Source organism: Pelecanus crispus, chromosome 23 (assembly GCF_030463565.1).
Source record: "Pelecanus crispus isolate bPelCri1 chromosome 23, bPelCri1.pri, whole genome shotgun sequence".
Classification (NCBI taxonomy): domain Eukaryota; kingdom Metazoa; phylum Chordata; class Aves; order Pelecaniformes; family Pelecanidae; genus Pelecanus; species Pelecanus crispus.
In genome coordinates this window covers 1,424,856-1,449,062 of record NC_134665.1, presented here as the reverse complement: position 1 = coordinate 1,449,062, position 24,207 = coordinate 1,424,856, and the positions used below count along the sequence as shown (strand labels likewise).

At 47.3% G+C, this 24,207-nt stretch overlaps 2 protein-coding genes across 2 annotated transcripts; both read right to left on the bottom strand.

Moving 5' to 3' along the window:
• Positions 1–83: 83 nt before the first annotated feature.
• LOC142595868 (olfactory receptor 14A16-like) lies at positions 84–1,043 on the bottom strand. The gene has a single exon (XM_075724717.1). The coding sequence runs from the start codon at positions 1,041–1,043 to the stop codon at positions 84–86; it is 960 nt and encodes a 319-aa protein (XP_075580832.1).
• Positions 1,044–6,895: 5,852 nt separating this feature from the next.
• Positions 6,896–20,662, bottom strand: LOC142595821 (E3 ubiquitin-protein ligase RBBP6-like). The gene is made up of 13 exons (XM_075724670.1): positions 20,497–20,662; positions 18,077–18,176; positions 16,283–16,385; positions 15,150–15,194; positions 12,683–12,771; positions 12,466–12,562; positions 11,482–11,621; positions 10,396–10,568; positions 9,560–9,663; positions 8,934–9,125; positions 8,775–8,853; positions 8,624–8,681; positions 6,896–7,400 (listed from the first exon to the last, which is right to left on the bottom strand). Exons 1-13 carry the CDS (start codon positions 20,660–20,662, stop codon positions 6,896–6,898), a joined length of 1,851 nt encoding a protein of 616 aa, XP_075580785.1.
• Positions 20,663–24,207: the final 3,545 nt, after the last annotated feature.

The window sequence follows — 24,207 nt, the reverse complement described above, 5'->3', positions numbered from 1 at the left end:
ACACTAATAACCATACAGATAATGGTAACAAAATGGCTAAAACAAAAACCAAAAGACAGGCCTGCAATGGGACACCCTGAGAATCATTTGTGAACAGTACCGGAAAATATATCAGTGTTGAAAATCATGCATGAAATTACTTTCCCAATAGCCTCCTTGAGCTCCTGGTTCCTCATGCTGTAGATGAGGGGGTTCACTGCTGGAGGCACCACCAAGTACAGAACTGCCAGCACCAGGTCCAGGGATGGGGAGGAGATGGAGGGGGGCTTCAGGTAGGTAACCATGGCAGTGCTGAGAAACAGGGAGACCACGGCGAGGTGAGGGAGGCACGTGGAGAAGGCTTTGTGGCGTCCCTGCTCAGAGGGGATCTGCAGCACAGCCCTGAAGATCTGCACATAGGACAGCACCATGAAAACAAAACATCCCAAAAAAAGAATACAACCAACCACAGTAAAGCCAACTTCCCTGAGGTAGGCATGTGAGCAGGAGAGCTTGAGGATGTGGGGGATTTCACAGAAGAACTGGTCCAAGGCATTACCTTGGCAGAGGGGTATGGAAAATGTATTGGCTGTGTGCAGCAAAGCATAGAGAAACCCAGTGCCCCAGGCAGCTGCTGCCATGTGGACACAAGCTCTGCTGCCCAGCAGGGTCCCGTAGTGCAGGGGTTTGCAGATGGCAACGTAGCGGTCATAGGCCATGACGATGAGAAGAGAAACCTCTGCTCCAACGAAGCAGAGAAAGAAAAAGGCCTGTGTAGCACATCCTGAGTAGGAGATGGCCCTGGTGTCCCACAGGGAATTGGTTATGGACTTGGGGACAGTGGTGGAGATGGATCCCAGGTCGAGGAGGGAGAGGTTGAGGAGGAAGAAGTACATGGGGGTGTGGAGGTGGTGGTCGCAGGCTATGGCGGTGATGATGAGGCCGTTGGCCAGGAGGGCAGCCAGGTAGATGCCCAGGAAGAGCCAGAAGTGCAGGAGCTGCAGCTCCCGTGTGTCTGTGAATGCCAGGAGGAGGAACTCAGTGATGGAGCTGCTGTTGGACATCTGCTGCCTTGGGGTAGGGGACTGTCCAAGAGGGAAAAGACAGTGACAAATTAGGAGAGAATTCTCTGAGCAAAATCAAAGCCATTTCTCATAGAACGTCCCCCCGCCCCCCAAACTGCCTCTCTCCATTCAGGAAGACCTTTGGCAGGTCCTGTTCACGAGCCCTGGTTGGTGCTGGCTGAGGGTGCCCCAGGGAGCAGGGGCTCTGCTGTGGGCTCTGCAGGACTCAGTCCTGCCCTACAGCAGTAGGAAAAGAGGAACACGGGGTGATTTCAAGTTAAATCCCCTCGTGACATCAAAGAGCTTTTCAGCATTGTCGCTCCCGATTTACCCAAGTTTAGAGCAGAGCTGTGGGGATTGTGTTTTGTCTCTTCTGCTCTGGCTGCCCCACCACAGCTGAGGAGTGTTTTTACTGGAGAAACCCCTGGCATTCCTGCTGCCCTGCAAGGGAAACCGTGTGGGTCCTGAGAGGCCAGGGGAGGGTCCCTTAGTGCCGAGGGAGGACAGCCGCTCTGTGCATCAGCCCTGATCTCAGCTCCCTGTGCTGGCAGCTCTTTCAGCGGGAGGACTATCGCCCTCGGCTCTTCCCCCAAAAGAACCAGGACACTGCTGGGAGCAGAGGAATCCAGTTTCCAAGGGCAGACGGCCAAGGCCCTCAGCCCATCTCCTGGTACCTGCGGAGGATCTCAGCTCTGCCCTGCCAAGCAGGGACGCAGAGGGCTCATTACAGCTGCCAGCATGCAGCCGCCCAGCAGCATTTCAAGGGCCTTAGCACCCCGCTGGCTTCTCCATGGGGCTCCTGCGCAACAGAGAGAGGCCATGGGAGAGCTGTGCCCTGCGGGAGGGCAGCCTGCAGCCCAGCAGCACCTCCCAAGGAAAGACTCACCTCTCCTCAATTCCTTACGTCCTGAAGAGAGGGTGAGATCCCTGCCAGCCGCACACACTGCAGCACCCAGAGCCCCGAAGGTTCACAGGGGGCGAGTTGGGTGCTTTTCCTCCATGGACACAGGTGCATGACAGCGCTGGTGTCTGAGCGGCACTTGAATCCTCACCCCCACACCCCAGTGAGTGTGACAGTCAGAACTGTAAGGGCAGCAGGGAGAAGAGGAGAAGATGCCAAATGAGGCCTTGCAAGGGAGGCAGGGGAGGGAGGCACAGTCACACACTTGAGTGTTTCTCCTCTTTGGTGGTCAGGCTGCTGCAAGGGCAACTCCTGAGCATGTCCCCATGATAGGAAGGGCAGGGGCTGTGCTGTGTGAGTGAGGAGAGCAGGGGCTTGCTCCCGGGAAAGCGCCTGCACTGCAGGGGATGGCAGGGAGATGCGTGAATGCCTCCTGCCACGGCATTTCTGGCAGCAGGTCTCTCTGCCTCCCTGCCCACCTCTCTGCTGCCTGCAGCTCTTCTTGGCCAGGACCTGTTTCTCTCTCCCCACATCTCCTCCCTCTTCATGCTCACAGAGCCCGTCCCACGCGCTGTGTGCTCAGCTCTGCCCTGCACACCCCTCCTGGCAGCAGGGCACTGCCCAGGGACATCTCTGGGGGTGTGCAGGGACCAAGGAGCAGCTCAGACAAGTCCTGATGAGAACTGGGCTCTCACTGCCTACTCCAGAGCACAGAAATACATTCCCATCTCCCACTGCCCATCCAGCCAACTGAGAAGAGAAAACTCAAAGGACAAATTTCTACCCTTTCAGGTAATCCCCTACCTTGACATACACCTTTAAAAAGACCCTCTGCAAATGTCCTCTGGGTGATGTAGGAGTCTGAGCAGCCCTGACCCATGCTGAACACTCTGGACAGCAGAAGGACCCAGCCCTGCTGGGGGTCCCTCCTTCCACCCACAGCTTCTCCCTGCAGCACCATGGGGATCTGCTTGGGCAGGCTGAGAGCTGACCCTGGCAGGCGGCAGAGTCCCTGCCCCAGCACACAGCACCCTGGGGTGCAGGGACCCTGCTCGCAAGGACAGCCCTGGGCACCCCTGGCTGCACACCTCTCTTCAAAACCCTGGAGCTGTCCCTGGCAGAATCATAGAAGGCAGCTGTCATGCCCTGTCCTTCTGATGGTGCAGCAGGAAGCCCTGCTCTGGAGCACCTCCTCCTCCTCTGCACTAGAGAAACTCTGAGAGTCCTCCTGAAAGGTCGTATTTGCTGTGGCATATACCAGCTTTTGGATATCCCTCCAGGAACACCAGTTTCATTGTCCTGCAACCAGAGTCTTACCATGCAGAAGGCAGTGAAGATCTCTCCCGCAGTGAGCTCTCAGCACCCTCCCACCCCACACTGCCTTTAACCTCTCCCTGCCTCCCTCCTCTCCCCTCCCTGCCTGCAGGCACTGCCCTCAGCCCTGCTGCGCTTGGCACAGGAGCTGCTCCTGGGCAGAGCTGTCTCTCTGCAGCGCTGCCCGCTTGCCAGGAGCTGCCTGCGTCCCAGCAGCCCGGCCCAGCTCAGCAGCACAGCACCAGCCCAAGGCAGCCCTTGCTCTGCTCCTCTGGGCTGCCTTGTGTTGTCCCTGGGGCTGCAGGGAATCCTGCTGTAAACATGCTTAAGAAAAACTTTTCCTTCCCTCAGCTGGGGAAGATAGTTATTTCCAGCAGTGGCATTTCTCTCACCTGAGTCAGATTTATGACCTGTAATCACTTTTCCTTGTCTCCACCTTAGACAGGACACCCAGGCAGTGACAGGCAGGGATCTCCTTTAGCCCTGCTGAGGGACGGGTTCAGCAGAGTCAGTGGAGCCATCTCATCCTGGGCCTGGAGTCCTGGGGCTGCAAGGGCTCTCAGCTCCCTCCCATGCCTGCCACAAACCCACAGGAGGGGGGATTCCTCCTGCCTCACTTCAGGTGGGCACAACATGGGCACCTGCATGGGAGCTCCTTGTCTCAGCTCCCACGGCAATAATGGTGATGGAGGCCAGGAGGGAGCTGTTCAGGCACAAACACCTGGCGACATTTGGGCTTCAGGAGGTGGCCCAAGACATGTGCAGGTGACTGCAGGCTCTAAGGGAGCAGCTCACAGAGTGTGGTGGTTTAACCCTGGGCAGCAACTAAGCACCACACAGCCGCTCGCTCACTTCCCTGTCCCGGTGGGATGGGGAGAGATTTGGAAGGTTAAAAGTGAGAAGACTCGTGCGTTGAGATATGAACAGTTTAATAATTGAAATAAATGAAGTAAAATAGTCGTAGTAGTATTAATAATAATAACAACATATGACCCCGTGTACCCGTGCTGCAGCCACATGCCATCCACATGACTGAAAAGGTCTCTCCTCTTTGCTCGCCAGCTCGTCCAGCTTCAAGTTCACTCGCGAATTGCACACACACAGCGCTCCAGCAGTACCTGGCCCTGGACACTCGGTGTTTCCAGCTGCTGGGTCCCCATGCCCTGTGCTCCCTTCTGCCACTGCAGCAGCCAGGCCTCTGCACCCACCCCGCACCGGGTACACAGAGTGGGGCCACGCACAAAAGGATTTGGAATTGCCCTCCAAAAGAAGGTCGGACGGGCTGTGGGGATTAGGTGCAGGGCTCAGTCAAACCAGCAAACCAAGCAGCAGCTGGATCCTTGATCCCCACTCCTCTCCACTTTCCATGCTTGTACATCCCCCTCAGCTTCCTTGGCTCCTGCCTTTCTGCGCCCATGCCCCCTCCCAAACAACGCACCTACCCCTGCTTATTTTTCCCCCTTCCTCCCACGTTTGCCACACCTGGGAACAGATGTGGTGTTTCAGGTGCTGTTAGCTAGGTCTTCTTGGACTTCCATGCCATTACTGATGGGGTTTCCTGGGTACTGCTGTCCCTGCCAGATTCCTCTCCCCAAAAAGACCCCAACTCCTCCTTCAATTTGCTGTCCAGTGTGGCCACCTCTCACATCCATCCCCCTTAACCACCTGCAAAATCTGGGGCTGCAACAGCAGAGTATCCACAGGAGACAAGCTGTCTGCTCTAAGGCCGCCTTCTGTCTGCTCTGAGCAGATACTGGGCACCACCTTCAGGTCCATTCCAAAATCCAAAGCAGCCTTGAGCCAGTTGGTTTGGGGCCCAGCTCTGGTGCCCATGAAGCCATGCTACGCCTCAAGGGCCCTGAGAGCAGCTCTTCCACTTTCAGGCAGAGCCTGCCCTGCCATCCTAGGGACCAGGCTGCACTCGGCTGGGTGCCTCAGCTCTATCCCCACAAGCCAGGGTGGCAGCAGGAAGCTCCCGCACCTTGCACGCCCTTTGAGGCTGCCATTCTTCAAGCCACTGCTCTCTGCCCTCCAGGGACCCAGCCCTGCTCAGCAAATGCAACGCACGTGCCTGGCTCCCGCTTTTCTCCCGCGACTGCCCTGCACTCCAGCATGTGAGCAGCTGTAGCTGACACCCGGCTGCCCCACCAAGTCTCACTGATACCAATGATATCCTAGCGCTGGGAATGGACCCAGGCTTGTAGTTCATCTTGGTTGTTTCTCACACTGCCTGCCCTGGGGTACAAGCATTTCAGATATGCTCCTGAGCCCTCCCTGCTCCCAGCAGCAGGGTAAATGTTTCCATCCTCAGGCGATGTATGCAACTTGGATACAACCCGAAGATAATAATGCAGAAGAATTGGGAAAAAAAAACAGAAATAGAAAAGACAAACCCCAAACCCAGAACTGACAGTCAATGTATTAACTCCCACTTCCAACAGAAGACTAAACAGAAACGAACACAGAGCAAGTGGGAAAGGGGACAGAAAATAGCAGGAAAAGGCTAATCTCACTGCTGCAGTGCTGCATATAAATTCCAGTGGTTTCCTAAAACCCAATGGCTTGGCTAAACTCAAAGTTCAGCCAGGAAGGATCACAGCTGTGCTTGACAGTGCTGAAACAACGGGCATGACTCTGCATTTCTGCAGCCTCTAAGGACAAACACCAACCAGAGATCCCTGCACTTACTGAAATAGTCATACTAAACCAAAAAGGATCCACTTGCTTGCTTTGGCTGCAGGAACAGCAGGACGGCAGCACAAATTTGCAAGTGCAGAACGACAGTGAACATAAAAGCAACACAATGAAGAAAAACGCAAAGCATAAGCTTTTGTGCGTCTTTTTTTTTTAAAAAAAATCTTCACTCATTTTAGTTTTGCTGCTTTGCTGTTCAACAAGAATTGGCAGGCTCTCCAGTGATTTATTCCTGCCACTCACAGATCCAGGTTCTGCTTCGAAGTTCATACAGGGATATGTGTATGAAAAAAAAGAAACCAAACCAAAACCAAGACCAAACCCCCTCTCTGTAGACCAAGACCTGAGGTAGCTTTAAGAATGCAGCTCATTGTGCCTCCAAGCGCAGAAGCACCTGAGGCTGCAGAGCTTTTACAGGGGAGGGAGAGAGGACTTGTGAAGAGAGATGCAAGGCTTCCACCCTGCCGACAGCCACCCACAGCCCAAATCAGGGACAGTCAGAGCAAACAAGAAGGGAATGGGTTTGCTTTCTCTTTCATTTACTTGAATTCCTTCTAACTAACTCTAAGTCTTCCCTCCCACTCCAGGATTTTTCCTTTGGTTTGATTTTTTTTTGAGACTTCTCTGTTCCCTTATGGCAAGATGCTACTTAGAAATGTAATACAGACATGCCAGGGAATAGACGAGGCTAAAAGAATCTTAACTTTATTTATGAGCGTGTGATTTGTGTTTATACACAAAGTATAACTAGTAAAGTATAGCTAGCAAACAAAGAGAAAAATAGCCATGCAACTGTCCATGTTCCAGAATGGCTTCTGCAACGCCCCCCTCCCCAAAAAGTACTCCCCTTCTAGCTTCCCAAGTGGGAACTACTCTTTACAGGTAGTATCAAAGTATTCTCATCCTTTTAAAAGGAAGATGTTCTAACACTGTCTGTGTCTGGCTACTCCTTCTTCACTTTTTTCACAGGAGGTTCCATGTGAGCAGATTTTTCATGATTGGTGTCGACCTTTCTCTCCCACGCGCTGTATCTTTCCTTTTCAGATGGATGTCGGAAGGCAGCAGATCTGCCATGGGGAGCTTTCTTATCATACGGTGGAACTTCTCTCCGTCTGTTAGAATACCCCCTTTCTCCTTGCCCTTGAGGTGTTGTCTGTTTAGTGGGAGACCGGCCTCTAAATACTGGTGATCTTGACCGTGAACGGGATCTTCTGGATGGGGGTGACCTTGACCTTGACCTGTGAGAACCATGTACCCTTGACCTAGAATGAGAGTTGCCACTCTTCTCTTTGCGTCTTCTTGTATATGGTGGTGATCTTGAGTAGGAATGAGAACAGGAACGTCTATATGATCGAGAGGAGGAGCGAGTGCAGGAAGAACCAGATCTTGATTTGGAGTCGGTATATGAACTTCTAGAGTAAGATGAAGTACTGCAAGGAGACATGGACCTTAAAAAAAACACAACACAGAAAAGAATACTGAAGGTAAGTCAAAACAGTCATTCTTCCCAGGTTTTTTCCTCCCAAGTTTGGTTTGGGTTACTTTTTCCTCTCCATATGCTTACGTCAAAGCTTCTTTCAGTTGCTGACATGATGCTACTGCAAAGCGAAGAACTTGCTAACATGTAAGAGTTTCTGCTTACAAGACACAACAGCTGCTGCTTTGTTAGTGTAAGAACATCCAGGAAGGGTAAGGCTATTTCCACTCACTTCTATCACATGAACTACCACAGCTGTTGATTGGTTTCATGTGACTCAATGCCATTACTCCAGGAAAGATCCTGAGAGCATGAATAACAGAGTTATTCAGACTCCTGCCCAAGTGATTTTGAGGAATAGAAAACATCAGCTACCCTGAGTTTTTTCTTCACAAGTTTTTCTTTTATTATTTTTTTAAAGAAACATTATTTCACATTATTCCGCCTATGTCCATTAGCATCATTCCTCCTCTCAAAGTCCTTCACCAATTTAAGACTTCCTTAAACAAGCCTGATCTTTTAATTCCTACGAAAAGTTCAACAATGTCAACAGAATACTAGCGAAAGCCACCAGTTTGCAGTCCAGGTTAAAATCTCTCCATGTATCCTCCAGAAATAAACAAAAGAGGAAATGAAGACAATTTCTCTCACGTATCTCCTCCAAAGTGCTTTGAGGTCATGGTTACACTCAGAATAGGGAGACACAGAAAATCCAGCAACTACACTACTCAGTTTCCAGCCTCTCACGGCTGTCAGGAGGTGAAGGATGTCACTGCAGAGAAGCTTTAGGAAAAGAGACGCCTGTTCCTTAACAACGGCTGCCAAAGGACAACTATCGGTCAACCTGAATCTCTGCCAGAGCTGAGCTAGCAACCTACATGTGCAACTCCTATCACTGCTGATCCCTTGAGTCACCCAATCCACCTAACGAGAGAGGTGGAGTGGAACTCCTCCTGGTTCTTCCAGACAATCTGCTTCTCCTTTACGGACATGGAAAGCAGTTACCTGGAAAACGAATGCCTATGCTCTTCTTGAATCTTTTTATAGTTCATCAGTTCCTTAGCAAAAGCACGTGTAAACAGCGATCTGTGCATACTCAGTTCATTATAAACCAGCTGCTGTACAAGTCATGTGTTACGGCCTCGTTTAACAGGTTACAAGTGGTCATCTACTGAATTTCTGTAAAATACTCACAGTTCCCAACCTGCTCTGCCACCTGCTGAGCAAATTGTTTTGGCTCTCATTGGAAGATCTTGTGGAGTGGGGAGACAAAAAAGAAAAAAAATCCATTCAGTTGGTCTGAAGATAATTCTTTTCAGGAAATCCTGAAGTTACAGTTACTTACCAGCTGTGGGTATTGGTTGTCCTTGGGGGCCCAGAACACTTGCTACTGCGGGCTGCCTTTGTACAGGAACCTGGTAGCCCTTGTGAATAAATGCAAACAGTTGGAAAATAAACTCTATGAAAATACAGGAATCAGCGCATATGTTGAAATAAAACTTACCTTCTCTTCCAACAGACTGCTGATTGACAGAGGGGAAGGTTTAGACAGTTGAGCGGCACTCACCAGAGCAGCAGGAGGGGTGACGGGCAGGTGTGGTGGTGGTGGTGGTGGTGGTGGTGGTGGCTGTTGCTGCCGAATCTGGGTATGGAGCCTTTTTGTGTAGCCAGTTCCATTTTTGAAGTTGTTCACAGCCTAGAGGCAGAAAAACATTGACAAAAAGGTAATACGGAACTTCAGTAGATAAATGAACAAAAGCCTCCACAGAGTAAAATTGCTTTTGTGTTCTTATAAATGCTATCAACCGTAAAATAAATCGCCATACAGATATATGAACACATCCCATTAGACACTGATATTACTGACTGGTGACTCAGAGTATCTGTATTTAAAGTACTTCAGTGTTAACACCAAATCTGAAAGCGAGGCAATCATCTTAAACAAAAGTGTGACCTGAATGTGCCAGGCTGTAAGCTTCTGTAACAACAGATCATGGATTTCAGAAGTAAATTTGGCCTTGTTCCATTTAGCCTTGCTTAAAGGAGATGTAAATTAGTATTTGCTTCCCTTTCACCTTTTCACAAACAGACTTGTCTTACAAACAGTTTACGTAAAAGGCATCATGGCACCTGGCGTAGGAACTTGTTGGCAATTAAAGAATCAGGCGAAACGTCTGTCTGGTGGCACGTTGGGCAGGTATGCTCCTCAGATTCCAGCAACGCTGTTCTAATGCCTGTGAATAATTAGAACCATCAAAACAGGTTTTAGCCAAAGTGAGGACATTTGTTGGCTTCTAATCAATTCTCAAAACACGTCTATGATTAATGGGTGACTGTGGTCTGGAATTGAGAGCATGAAGCTATAAAAGTTCAATAGCGTCACAAATGTCTCGTATGCAGCACACAACCGTACAGCTTTGATATTTCACTACTGTCACACCTGAAGATGTAGAGTAGGCTGTGTCCTGATGTTCCCACGAGTCTTTTTTCCACTCTCTAGTACAGCGAGAAGTCACCAACCTCCAGGTTAATGAATAAAACATGTCTCAAAAAAACATTAGTAGGTTTGAATTCTGAAGGTTTTAACCAGCTCTCCCGTGGAGAAGAACGTGGATTAAATGCCTAACTCTCCCTTTGTTGCAGAGCACAGTCAGGCACCAGAGCTGGCTGTATAATTTTGTATGAGGGAAAGGGCTGTGGACAAACCAAATGCATTCCATATCCAATACTGTAATCACCTGCACAGTGATGCACTCTTCTCATACTCATCCTTTCCCATGTAAAGAGGACTTAACTAGATAGGTAAAAAGGGAAAAAAGCTTTCTGCCTTTTTTTTCCCCATTATACGGGAAGCATTCTTTCCTGTTCAGCATCTACGTAAGAAAGTAATTTTGTTATCTCCTATTTCTGCTTTCCGAAGATCAGATGTGATGTTTTGCATGAACAGACAGGGCAGTAACACTTACATTCGTCACAGTAACTGTTCCCACAGCAGGGAATAACAGCTGCATCTGTCATTAGATCTTTACAGATGAGACACAACAACTCCTCTGGAACAGGATCAGCTGAGGAGGAGGAGGAGGACGGCTCCGCTGGTAGGAAGGGAGGCTTTTCCTTCTTGCCTCTAGCATAAGCTTCCCTGGAGGCAGGGTGGGGAAGGAAAAAGGAAAGAGTTAAAGATGGGTAAAGGGAAACTTTTCCAAGCTTTGCATTTTACCAAAGGAAGAGAATAGATGGAATCCTTCTCACTCCCCATTGGCCTTCTAACATGTAGGCATTTCGTTTGAACTACTTTTCTGTAGCCACAGCACTAAAAGAGGGCGGGGCGGAAGAATTTTCCTTCTGCAGAACTCTCCCATTCATTGGATCAACTCAGAAACCAGCTCAGACTGGAAAAATAATTCCTTGACACCTAGAAATCAGGTGAAATGAATCCCACCTCTCCTTTGCCAGAGGGTAAGTGTAAATTGCAGGCTCAGGGTAAAGTTAGTCTCTGAGTAATTACGTTTGATTAATGGAGGAAGCCTGTGTTACAGCTTCTACAAAAGGAGATCCACAACAGAAAAACACAAGTGCTACCAAGTGCATTTGAAAACAGCCACTCTTGTCAGCACACAGTAGTCTTTTCTTAGTTTATAGCCACAGGAAAACTTCAGTCTGTTTCACACATGGGATTGGATAAAAGTCAGGGGGGCAGGAAAGCTCAGTCCAACAGCTCTTTGTTACATTTTGCAGGAAGCCTTTGAAGCATAACCCAGAAGCAAAACGAGCGTTCACAGAGACCGACTCCGCTGTAAACACTACTGAAACGTTTTGCAGAAATACAGATTCTTAGCATACCGCAAGTTTCACCAACTTGCAGGGGCTGGAACAGAAGGACCGCCCTATTTTAATGGTAGAAAGTATCACAGATTTTAAGGGTAAGCTACAATGACAATGCTTCCTCCCCCGTAATTCCAGATGCTGGCCAACTTGGTTGCATTGCCATGCAAACATTTACCCATGGTTTCTCTTATTACCTTTGTGGTCAGTCCAATTAATTCCCTACTTACGCATTAATAGCTGGTATTGCGTATTTTCCACTTTTCGTCAGCATAGCACCCTTGGTGTTGGGATCTTCCACCTCCACCATGAAACTCCTGGGAATTCCTGTGCTCTTTTTAATTCTGGGAACAGACTGAAATTGTTTGTCCTGTTAAGGAAAGAAATGCAGACATATCTCATCTCAGGACCCACACTTCAAATGACATTTCAAGGACTATTTGAAGCAGCAAAAGCCTTTAGTGCTCTCCTTGTACCCAGCGTAAGGGTTGCTCAACTAAAATACTTCTTTTCCTAAAAGAACAGAGCCAGGACGTTCAAAAGGCTTGAGCAGCGTTTTGAACTCATTTGACATTCTTTGGCTTAACTTCAGGTTCCTGAAGGGGGAAATACCCCTGCGCTCGCCATCCACTCGGAGAAGAGACACAAACCCGCTCCTCCTCCCCAGCGCAATTCAGCGCGAGAGCTCAGTTCGCTGCTCTGAATCACTCGCTGGGGAAACTTGTGTTCACCATCTCTAGATGAAGGCTGAATTCAGACCTCATGCATATGCATTCAGTGACGAACGTTCAATGGCATGAATACTCAACCAGAGGCTTGTGTACCTAAAACACGCACATAGTCACAAGATGGGGTCAACAGAAACATCTTGGGTTTAGACGGAATCCTGAAACCTGTCTACAACCAGTCATTAAAAAGAGCTAAAACCAGAAACATTTCCAGTGATATTGAAATATACAAAAATGTGCGTGAAAGTCCACAGAGAAAGGTCTATGGACATATTTAATGTCTATGGCCTGGAAAAAAGCCAATTTTACATTTGTAATTGCAGGTTTCCCTGGAAGTCTGAAGGGCTTTGCAACATTGCCAGGTAACCTCTGAGTTTCACCCCAAGAGAAACAATTCTTAATAGGAGCATTTCTGTATTGTTCCGTGACTGCCAAGGTAAAAACAATGACAAACTACCGAACACCAGCAGTCCCCCACAATCTTACCCCATGTGTTGGGCAGTTCTTCCTATAGTGGCCAGGTTTTCCACAACGGAAGCAAGTGTAAGATGGTGGAGGTGGACCCAAGGCTTTCTTCAGGTAACTGAAAGATTTTGGGGAAAAAAAGAAAAAGGTATGCAAAGGTGTCTCTCTTGTTCCAACAAGCATCCTTTCAGCTTTTCCATCATCTTCAAAGAACAGATCTGACATCAGCAACACTTACTTGGATGGATCATATTCCTGGCAAGACTGTATCATCATCGCTGTTATTTTATCTTCCTCGGAAGCATCGGCTTCAGCCAGATTGGCAGTCTGTTTAACAGGTCAGGATTTGACACACGCATGAGAAACACAGTGAAGCCCCCACGGCCAAAGACCACAGCACTCACCCAGTCCCGTCAAGAGCAGCACAACGCCAGCTGAGGATGCACCAAAACAGCTACTCATATAAAACAGAGTTGTGCTGAAGATGTTCTGGGGAGTCCTTACGCCCTTACGTGGGGGTTGGGTGCCTGGTAACCTGCTTGACAAGAGCATTCCTGGGCACCCAAAACCTTAGGCTCTGTCTGCACCTTACATAAAGGCTTGTGGAACCAGCCCCATTTTCTTCCACGTGGACTCAAGCTCCGCGTAGAAACAATTACACTGTCCAGTATTTTTGAACTGATAGTAAGCTCCAGACTATGTGAAGGAGAAGATCTCCACTGTACATTTAATTGAGAAAGATGTATGCCACTATCATGATTTACGTTTTGCAGCATTAAAAGGACACTCAACTTAGGAGTCAGGGAAGTTGGTTTCTGCTTGCTGAAACTGAGCTTCGGACACAGAAGCATGAAAAGGAATCAAACTTTTTAGAATCCCTCAGCAAGACAAAGGATTCTTTTCAGTAGAAATGTCACCATCATGTGCTGTAGGCAGTCCAAACTGCATGTTCCCCCCTACTAACTTCTTCATAAACCTTACGCACAACTACGTCTTCAAATTCTTGAAGCCAGCTGCTTTTGTTTAACCAGTATTTGGTCAGATTTTTTTATTGCACGCTAGTCCAGACATAAGCAGGGACGAAGGGAGGGACTGTAAATGACTTGGACCTTCAAGCACCTATCTTTCAGATCAACAGCGCATGTTTTTGCTTTTAGATGCATTCATTCACAAAAGCAACCATCTAGTTTCAATATTTTATTAAATGGTTGTTTCATATAGACAGTTTTTTTCTCAACTGTAACATCATTCACATCAACATCTGTCAAGTCATTCATATAGACAGTTTTTTCTCAACTGTAACATCATCCAGATCAACATCTATGAAGTCACTGCCATTAACATTTACAGACAACTTTACAGATACTTGACTAGTTTGTTTGAACCCAAACGGTTTACAGAACACTTCCAAAACACAAAATAACGCATCCTAGGAATAGACCAAAACTCAAATATGGCATTTAATACATAGGAATAACAAACCGGAAAACTTTTTACAACACATTGCCTCCATGCTAAGGCAGTCTGCACTCAGGAGGTCAGAGCAAGTAACAGTTCTGAGCTGCTTTATGTTATTTTCCTGTATTTTTCTTTAAATGTTCTCAAAAGCTGAAATGTCTACACCACTTGGACAATTTTTCACATTTCAGGGGAAAACTTCACATGAGTTTACAGAATCAAGGACACATTTAGGCACAGCACTAATGGAGTCCAATTTCTTCTGGTGGATACCTTCCAAACTAATTTTTTTTTTTTTTTGGCCAAAGGTACACAGTGTAATTTCTGCAGTGAGTGAGGGAAGAAGTTAGGAGTGGGAAGAGATTTCTCTTTCTTGGAAATGAACTCCAGCCTTTATTTTCAGAAGAAAGAAGCAGCTCCTCTGCACTAGGCCCAGCCTTCTCTAATCTTTGTCACTCGAAAGACCACTCATTCCATTGGCTAGCACTACGCCTTTGCACAACGTGCAATCACTAGTGCAATCACCAGGCAAAGCTACACATTGTTGAGCACAGAACGCAAGCAGTTCCACAGCAAAACACGGCACTGCAACAGTTTCAGAAGGTCCCATCTGCTAATATGCCACACGTACACATTGGCATATTCCTATAAACAGTCAGGTACATTTACACAATTGACGCAGCCTGCGCTCAAACAAATTAGATTGTGCTGTCCACTGTAGATGTACTACGATGTATGAAACTCTGCAGCATTCACAGAACGGAACTATAACTATCGTGACTAGAAATTCAAAAATAGCCACGCAATCGTCCATGTTCCAGAAACGCTTCTCGTTTGGCTGTTGCAACCCGCCCTGAAATGTCCATAACTTACAGACCATATAATTCTTCTCTGAAAGTTGTGTTAGTTTCCAACACAACATGAATGAAACGTATGAAAAACGGTAAACAGCTTCTGCAGTGCTGCTTCTTTGTGTCTTGAAGGTGAGTAATATGGCAACATTACGTTGAGGCTGATAAGGTACTCCCCTTCTATCTTCCCAGACTGGCAACTACTCTTTACAGGACAGTATCAAAATACGCACATATTTTATAGTTAAAATAAATACTTTTAAATTAGTAAAATCTAAATTAAAGTTCTGTTCACATTACAAGAGTTATCCAGCTATAGATCACCGTATAAGATTTAAAAATACAAAGCAAACACTTTTGGTTTTAAGCATTTGACAAGAATATATCTAGATATACCTTAATAAGCTGGGCCAGAGAAATAGATCCAGAAGAGTCATTGATCTGTGCACAAAACATTAAACACATATTCAAGTTCTACAATCAAAACACAGCAATAGTTCACCTCTACTGCAGTCTGAAAGGCTGCACCATATCCTCTGAGTGTCACTGAAAGAGGCATTTCCAACCCAGTGTAATCTGTATTTGTTCAAAAAAGCGTCCAAACCTGTGACAGCTCCAGAGTGCCTCTGTGGTTAATGAGAAGAAACCAAACTCACCAAACCCGCCTGAGATCAACTTACTGCTCCAGACTATCTCAGAGAGGGACCCTTGTCAAATGCTCACAACTGCCAATTTGCAGCTAAAAAGGGATTTCTGAGAATAAATTGCAGCCACACTCCTCCCTCCCAGCTCCCTACGGAAGGGCTTGCAGGAATGAAGTCCTCAGGCCACTGGTTCGTAATGGACTGCTGTGTTTGTTGAGAACTAAGACTGGAGGGCACTTTTTCCACAAGGAAAAAGGGGAACTCTTCGCTTGCTCCTTTTCCAGTATACTCAATTCTATTACGCCACAAGCAGCAGTGAAGCTCACACCAGTAAAACCTTAGCAGAAAGACACTCGAATCACTGCTTATTATGCCTGAAGTTGTTCAAAAGCATAGAGTAACATTTCACAATGTAAACTGAACGGCTCTCCTCAAGGGGTCACTAACTGGATCAGAAGAGAGATTGAAAGCCTTCCGTGGAAAACGCTCTTGTCCTTTAGTGCCTAACGCAGTGGAAGAATTCAAGGCAGCAGTTTTTAGCAGACTCTGGGAAAAAAGATCTCTACATGCAGAAAAAGATTCCTCACTCCAGTTCATCATTCCTTCTCCATATGTTTAGCATCATATGGTGGTACACTAAAGACAGGCTTAACCTCTGCGAAATTGAAGCAGCATCCAACCCTGAAGTCACCCAGCTCCAAAAGCATACTGCAGGCAGAGGTTAGGACAAATGACAGGGATTTCACCCACAAATGCACCAGGCTCTAGCCTTGTGCCAAAATTTAAAAAAATACTTAATTTTGTTTGAGAAGGAACCATCACTACAGGAAACTTATTTTCAGTGTACTTTGTAAAGTATTCAGTGACTTACTGGAAAATTAATACAAAGCTACATTGTGTAGAATTAAGTGCAGTGTGTAGAATAAAGTGTGAGATTGTGTTTTTACGTACTGGTTTTGATGGTCCACTCACTGGCTCCGTTCGCCTTCTGGAAGAGAAATGGAGGTGATCAGAACTTAAAATAGAGCCCGTACCTCCTGAAGATGAGGAAGTACAAGGAAATACTTGTAGATTACCACACAGGGGTTTCTTCGTGCATTCTCCTTCAAGAACAAACTGCAAGGCGAGTAACACATTTTCAAGGCCTCTCCACCATTACAGCATGCATTCATCATTCCCAAACATTAACCACTCTACCAGCAGTTTCTGCAATGTTTCCAGCTGGAGGAATCAAAAGCCAATCTGCACGGCTAATTTTCAACGTTACAACAGCAATGCCATTCTTTCCTTGTCCCCACACACAGGGATTTAGTTGAGCTTTGATGCCAGCAGCATCTGTCCTCTCACTTTAGGGCAGCATTACAATACCAGGAGAGGGTGCCACCCAACCAGAAACGGAGGATGCATTCACAAGGCAGCACTGAGCATCCATCCTTCAATTAACCCCCAAAACAAGGCCATGTTTATAAGCACAACGCTGTGGCGTCCAGAATTACTCAGTAGTGCCTGAAAGCACTGCAACAACTGCTGCAGTAATGTGCCCAAAGTTTACATGCAGAGCCACACAAATTCAGGGTTTTTTTGCTTGCAAGTGCTTCATGGGCGCCAGGATGCTGCTGTACTGTCTGTTCGAGACACACTGTAACTCATCAGTATACTTTATTTATGGGGAACCCACATCAGAAGGACATGGCAAAACCACAAGCTAATAACACCTACTAACTGTGGTGGAGAGGTCTATCTTTAAGAAGGCTGGAAAACGTGACCATTCAAACAGTGCTAATGCAGCTGATACACAACTGGACTGTGTGAATACAGAAATGACAGCAATGATGCTGTAGGCAGGATGGCATTTGAGTGGCTGTCATTTTAATCAATACACCCAGTTATCTGCCCTCCATAAATCTTGGGAATACAGAACTAAAACCTGGAGCACAGATGTCAGCTTAGGGTAAAAACAGATGTAGAAAGAGAACTAGCAACAGCTGGCAATGTGCTAAACTGCTTCCTGCGCTTCAGGTTTGGAAAGTATTAACTATTCTTTCACTCTACTCGCACTAAAGGCAATACACTTTGGGACAGTGTTCTTTTTCTCTTGCCTGAAACGGACGCTGTCTTTAGGAAACTGATACAAATCCCTTATGAATGGAACTTCTTGTTTGCATGGTTCGCCAGCTGGCAACCCTTGCTCTTTCCTCTACAGCTAGGATGCAAAACCCCAGACCTGGGGCATAAGAATACCTGCCATATCCCACCCTCCCTCCCCCAAAGGCAAGAAAGAGTCAAACCCCAACAATCAGATTCTTCTGAGATGGGAACAAATTCCGAGTTCACACTACAATGCCTATCTCTCTTCACTATAAAAGCAATAGAAGCAAGAAGATTTAATAATGACCACTCAGGTAGAGGAAACAGCACCTACAACTTGGGTCTCAGCAAAATCAAGCCCAAGAAGAAGCCCAAGAGAATCATCTTAAAAGTTACCATTGCTCCAGTTCAAACCCCATGTCCCAGTCGACTTTGGGACAGATACATTACAATCTACCTCATGACAACCAAAATTAACAGCACCTTTAACAACAAAGATGCAATCGGAATGCCTCTGTAAACTAATATCCACAAAACCAGCTAACACACTGAAAGCCCTAACAAAGGGTACAATGCTGTATGGATACTTACACAACATAGGTTTTGCTGGTGCCTTTGACTCCTCCAGCAGGGATTCTTCGAACGATCACTGATGAGTTCTTTGGAATCAGCGCATTAGCATCTGTGTATTCTGAAAACAACACAAATACAGAACAAAACAGTATTCAGTTTGTAAGAATGTCTATTACTATGTAATGACATAGCACTTCAGGCAATCCCTTCACAGGGATGAAAGCAAAGCTTTCTATGTAACACTGCACTTTTATCGTCTCAACACACTAACGGGACATTCCTAGAAGTCTTCAGGTTTGATAATCACACACAAGCAGCAAAATCTTTTCCATTCATTTAAAACAGTTTGAATGCCAGCAGCACACTGGTCTCCAAGGTCACTCAGGACTGACAGAACACAGAAGACAGCCTGCCACTGCACTAAGACCAGGTCAGGTCCCAGCTGGGGTTTGTTGTTTGGTTGTTGGTTTGTTGTCTCTTGCCTGAGAAGCACAATAGCACATGCTCCAAGGGGTTGGAGTCAGAATGTTACAGGGCAGGAAAGAGCACTCAGGAATCCTGAGCTCTGCAGTTCACAGTTCTTCCACAACATTGTGAGAACATCCATTCTAAAAGACAGGTCAAGAAGTTCAGATCAAATTAAGAGGAGGAGGCAAGCTGAAATGCATCGTTCCTGAGTGCAGGCTTTTTGAAGGGAATTCTGCCTTTATAGAACACGCCTCTAGAGGAAGCATGGAAGAGGACACCCCTGCCCCCCCGACATTCAAAATAGGTCTCAACCATCCAGTTTGCCTTCCCAGATCTTCAAAAGAGTCCATCATATCATTTTTTTCCAGTCATATTTAAAATCCTGTTTACTTCTAGTGAGTTTAAGCATCTACATCTGATGAATAAAAACTGAAATTCATGGTTATGCATTTCAAGCAAAAATTTGGCATACGTATACATTACACTGAAATGTATTCTCTAGCTTTGCTCTGAAAACCACGGGGGGATTTTTGCATTTTCACATGGGAAACACCCTTAGGAAAGCTTCAGGAAGCACCTGTGTCACTAATAGACCAAGTTGAAAATTTTAGACTCCTTTTACTCCTTGTCAAAGGGCAACACAACCGACCTAGAGGAGGATCTGCTCACTGGTGAACAAGAGGGATGCTCTTTAAAGCATGACAGATACTCCTTCTTTAACCTCACCTTTAGGGAACACCACGCTTAACAGAACCTAGTGAAGCAGACACTTTTTCTTCACCGGATTCTGATTACGTATGGAAACAAAGCAACACACTTTGTAAAACTGGTATGATATACATTAGAGTAACACTTTACGGGGGAACATCTTTATGAGCATCACTTTTTCTTCTAAAACTTTGCTTTCCATTCCTCACCTGCTATAACAGAATACACCTTTCGCCTATCTCAAAACATTTTTTCTCCTTGGGGATAAGAATTGGGCTCCATCACATTTAGGACCATCCATCAGTCTGGTTTTAAGGCTCTGTTTGACACAGACCCAACCATTCCAGTAGTGACGCCAGCCAGTTGGCCACTCAGCCTGCTGGCATGTGTGAAGCTGACAGTACCTTAGCAACCCAAGACAACATTCACAGACCCTTCTGCAGCAAAGCCCTTCAGGCAAAGTAACCATTTTTCAAAAGCTCTTGACAATTTCATTCAACAGTAGTAGAAAAATTCAAGACTCCTGAAATGGATCTCTACCTACGCGTGCCATGCAATCCAATGGCATTCCTGAGACCCCTAACAGTGTGCTCTTAAGTCTCTTCACAGACATTCTCCTGAACATAGTTTAAATATCTTGTCGTGGTTTAACCCCAGTCGGCAACTAAGCACCACACAGCCACTTGCTCACCCTCCCCCCACACCCCGTGGGGATGGGGGAGAGAATTGGGGGGGAAAAAAGGTAAAAACCATGGGTTGAGATAACGGCAGTTTAATAGGACAGCAGAGGAAGAGAAATAGTAATACCGCTTCTACTAATGATAAAAGAACATACAAAGCACAAAGTGATGCACAACGCAGTTGCTCACCACCCGACGACCGATGCTCAGCCCGTCCCCGAGCAGCGATCGCTGCCCCCCAGCCAACTCCCCCCACTTTCTATACTGAGCATGACGCCCTATGGTATGGAACAGCCCTCCGGCCAGTTTGGGTCAGCTCTCCCGGCTCTGCCCCCTCACAGCTTCTTCTGCACCCGGCAGAGCATGGGAAGCGGAAAAGTCCTTGACTGCCACAAACACTCCTGAGCAACAACTACAACATCAGTGTGCTATCAACATTATTCTCATGCTAAATCCAAACCACAGCACCACACCAGCTACTAGGGAGAAAACCAACTCTGGCCCAGACAAAACCAGGACACATCTGCAGATAAACAGGCAGCTTTAGGTGCCCAAGGCCCCGCGCCCGCCGCCCCCACGCACCTTCGTTGGTCTGGGCGTTGCTGATCTGCAGGTCGCAGTTGGCCGCCTTCAGCCTCTCGCGGCCCATGATCTGGCGCTTGAGGTCACACAGGGGGATGTGGAGGCCGCTGAAGGTGACCGTATCATAGCTCAGCTTGGAGGAGAACTTGTAGTGGACGCACGACATGCTCCTCCTTGCAGCCCGGCCGGGCGGCCACAAGATGGGGAGAGGCCCCCGCGGCCCCGGCTCCTCCTCCGCTCCCTCTCTCGCACGCAGCGCTCCCAGGCCCGACCGCTCGCTACGGCCACTCGGGCGCCTGGCCTCAGCGTTCCGCCCAGGGCTTTCCTGGACGACAAGTGCACGGGCTGCCGCCAGCGCCTCACCTCACCCAGCGCATTATGACAAAAGGCGCGCGTCATGGGGGCACAGCGGCCCCGCCCTCTTCCTCCTAACCCTGAGCTCTCCCTAAAGGCAATCGCCATTCCTCCACACATTCCTCCAAACCTTCCCATCTACCACATCCACTGAGTGGGCAAGGGAGATTCTCCAGAAGCCCTTACATGAAACCCATTCGAATAAGCCATCACGCTGGCCATTTCTTCCTGGAGGGAGTTCATCCGGCCCTGCACACTGCCAGACAACGTGGATGTTCACAGAGAGATTCACTTGCTGTTCTGCAGGAAGCCACAATCAAACTAAAGGTAATGGTACTTGGCTGCCACTACGGGCCTAGAGGATCCTGATGCTCTGAGCCATCTCCTCTGGGTCCCAACCTCACTGGTTTACCTGAACAGCCCAATCCGGCACATGCTAACCCTTGCACAGGAAATCATTTGCATCATTCAGACTGCTTTGAAGATCAGACTGCCCTATTTGCACAACTACCAGGGCAATATTGGATAGGTGAAGAAAGGGCACTTGAGGATTAACCCTCCAGCTGAGCTGAAAAGTGGATTCTAGAGTGCAATAACACCTTCCGCACAGGTTAGAACCAGCATCTCTTCTGCCTCTGGAGCTCCCAGCCACTGATAGCTATGGGAAAAAGTGTTACAGCCCTCTGATGGCACGTGGCACTAAGTTCCCCCTGTCTGTAACAGCTTTTATCCCACGCTTAGGGGTTGCAAAACTAGAGCGAGCTACTGCAAATGTGTCAAGAGAACTAGAAAAAGCCAGTAATGAAACCGCAGGGAGTATTACAGCCCTACAGGAAAAAATCAACTTATCACCACAAATGGTAACACAGAATCGATTAGCCCGAGACCACCTTTTAGCAGCACAGGACAGAGTGCCCAGTGGAATAAGCTCATTTCCCTGCTCTCTCCAACCCACAAACCCTTTAAAACCCCCACTGTCAGCCTGTCGTTTTTGTCACGTTGACAGGAGAAAAGGGCATATGGAAAGCCTCTTCTAAACGGGGAATCCCTTCATCTATCACCGACTCCCAGGCACCCAACCAACCACGTTGTGATGACCCCATCACAGAGAATTAACAGGAGGACAAACAGGAGGAGGAGAACAAGAAGGAAGACAAACAGGATGAACTGATGGACAGCACGAGGAGGAGGAAGGGGATGAAGGGGACGAGGAACACAGAAGGAGAATGAGAACAAGGAGGAACAAGACACAGAGCAGGAGGAGGAGGACAAACATGAGGAGGAGTGAGAGGAGGAGAAAGAAGAGGTGGAGGAGGAGCACAAGGAACAGTCAGAAGAGGAACAGGTGGCACCAGGAGCAGGAGGAAGAATAGGAAGAGAAGAAGGAGGAGCAGGAGGAGGAGCAGAAGATAGGGGAACAAGACACAGAACAGGAGGAGGAGGACAAACATGAGAAAGAAGAGGAAAAAAGAGGAGGAAGAGGAGAAGGACGAGAAGGAGGGGGTAGAGGGGCAGGAAGAGGAGGAGGAGGAAGGAAAAGGAGAAGGAAAACGAAGAGGAATGGGACGATGAGGAGGAGGAAGATGAAGAGAAGGAAGAGGAGGATGACATACAGGATGAACAGATGAACAGAACAAAGAGGAGGCAGTGGAGGAGGTGGGGGAAAAAGAGAAGAAGGAGGAGGAGAAACAAGAAGAAGATGAGCAAGAGGATGAAAAGGAGAATAAGGACATTTAACAGGAGAAGGAGGATTAGGATGAAGTTGTGGAGGAGGAGTGGGAGGAAGGGGGCTTTGAACTAGCCCGGCTGAAAAAGCTGACCAGCACATTGCGGTACATAAGAAAAGCTCCTATGTAAAGATGGCTTCAAAGACATGCGCAAGAGAACTTGACCGACCGTGACCTCGCCTATACAAGTGGCTCTACTGTTAGAAGAAACCAGACGGAAACCAGCTGAAAGCAGCAAAGTTGCACCAAAAGAGTGCCAACTCAGCTGGGAAATATGCATTAAGCGTTCTTGCACAGGGGTTCACGTGAACAAATACTCAAAAGTGAATGCTAACAGGCTACCTCAAGGTCAAATCCAAGAGAGTTTTTAGACTGTAAAAACAGATATGTGAGTAGCCTTAAGACTGCATATAAGGAATCAAGAATTGTAACACGGTGTCCTTCTCAGGCTCCCAGTGACAGGCACCTTTATGGCCAGCAAGAAAAAGGGATTTGAGCCAGTGTATACGTTTGCTGCCTTCTTTCCTGTACCCACGCATGAACTAGAAGAGAAGAAAAAGTGTAAGCAAATCCATTGTGGTAAAAGTGTAGGTCCACATTTAAACATCCAGAGCTCTGAATGGCTACACTGACCCTTACTCAGATATTTATTTTATCTTCCTTTGATAGGTAACTAAGCACATTTCCTCCTACCCACAGTCTGTCCTCCCAGCCTCCCAGCTCTCCTACATAAGAAACATAAGCTACAAAAAAAAAAAAAAACAAACCTGCTTTGGTGAACACCAAAACACCCACAACTTTCTCAAACTCTTCACTGCCCCATCTGAGGGTCAAGGGACAGCATCTCCTAAAGGCTCGTTCACAGGCACTGCCCTGAAAACCCCCACCGCTTCTCTACTAGTGCACAAAGAGATGAGGAAGACTTTCATCTTTAACTCTATGCAGACAATTTCTGAAATTAGACAAGTCATTTTAAATGAGGATAAGCCCTTTGCCTTGCATCTGGCAACCAACAGGGACGTGGACCCAGCAGCACAGAGCAGTGCCATGCGCAAACCACCACCCTACCCACAGGGAAAGACAGACAAGTCAGATGGGGCACCCAATATCGCCAAAAAATGGCTCTTCACATCAGTTCTCTCTGTCATCAGCTTAGTCCTTTCAGGCAGACACAGAAACACAAAGTGATTTCCTCTTCTTTTCCTGAAGTAGACTTTTAAGTAGATATTGCCAAAGAATGCAAGAACAACCAAAAAAAGTTAAAGCAGGTCTCCCGTTAAGTCCACTACCCCTCACAAAACAGACAAGTGGCTTCAAGAGATGCCTGCAAAGAAACCGCCAATGGAAGAGAACCCTGATAACTCCAGCACAAGCGGTCAATGTGGAAACGGCACCACTGACCCTTCTCCCACTCCTCCTACGAGCTCTTCGCCAGCCACGTGAAGATGCAAAACCAAGGATGCTGGAATCAGATCTGACAAGAAATTCACCCCCCACTATCCAAAACGATCAAGAAATCTATCTGAAATACAGATTCACATCCACTAGCATGGATGATGAACCTCACCCTAAGCACACGCTGTGCCTTGAGACAGGAGCTAAGGACTGCATGCAGTCACCACCATGAGCA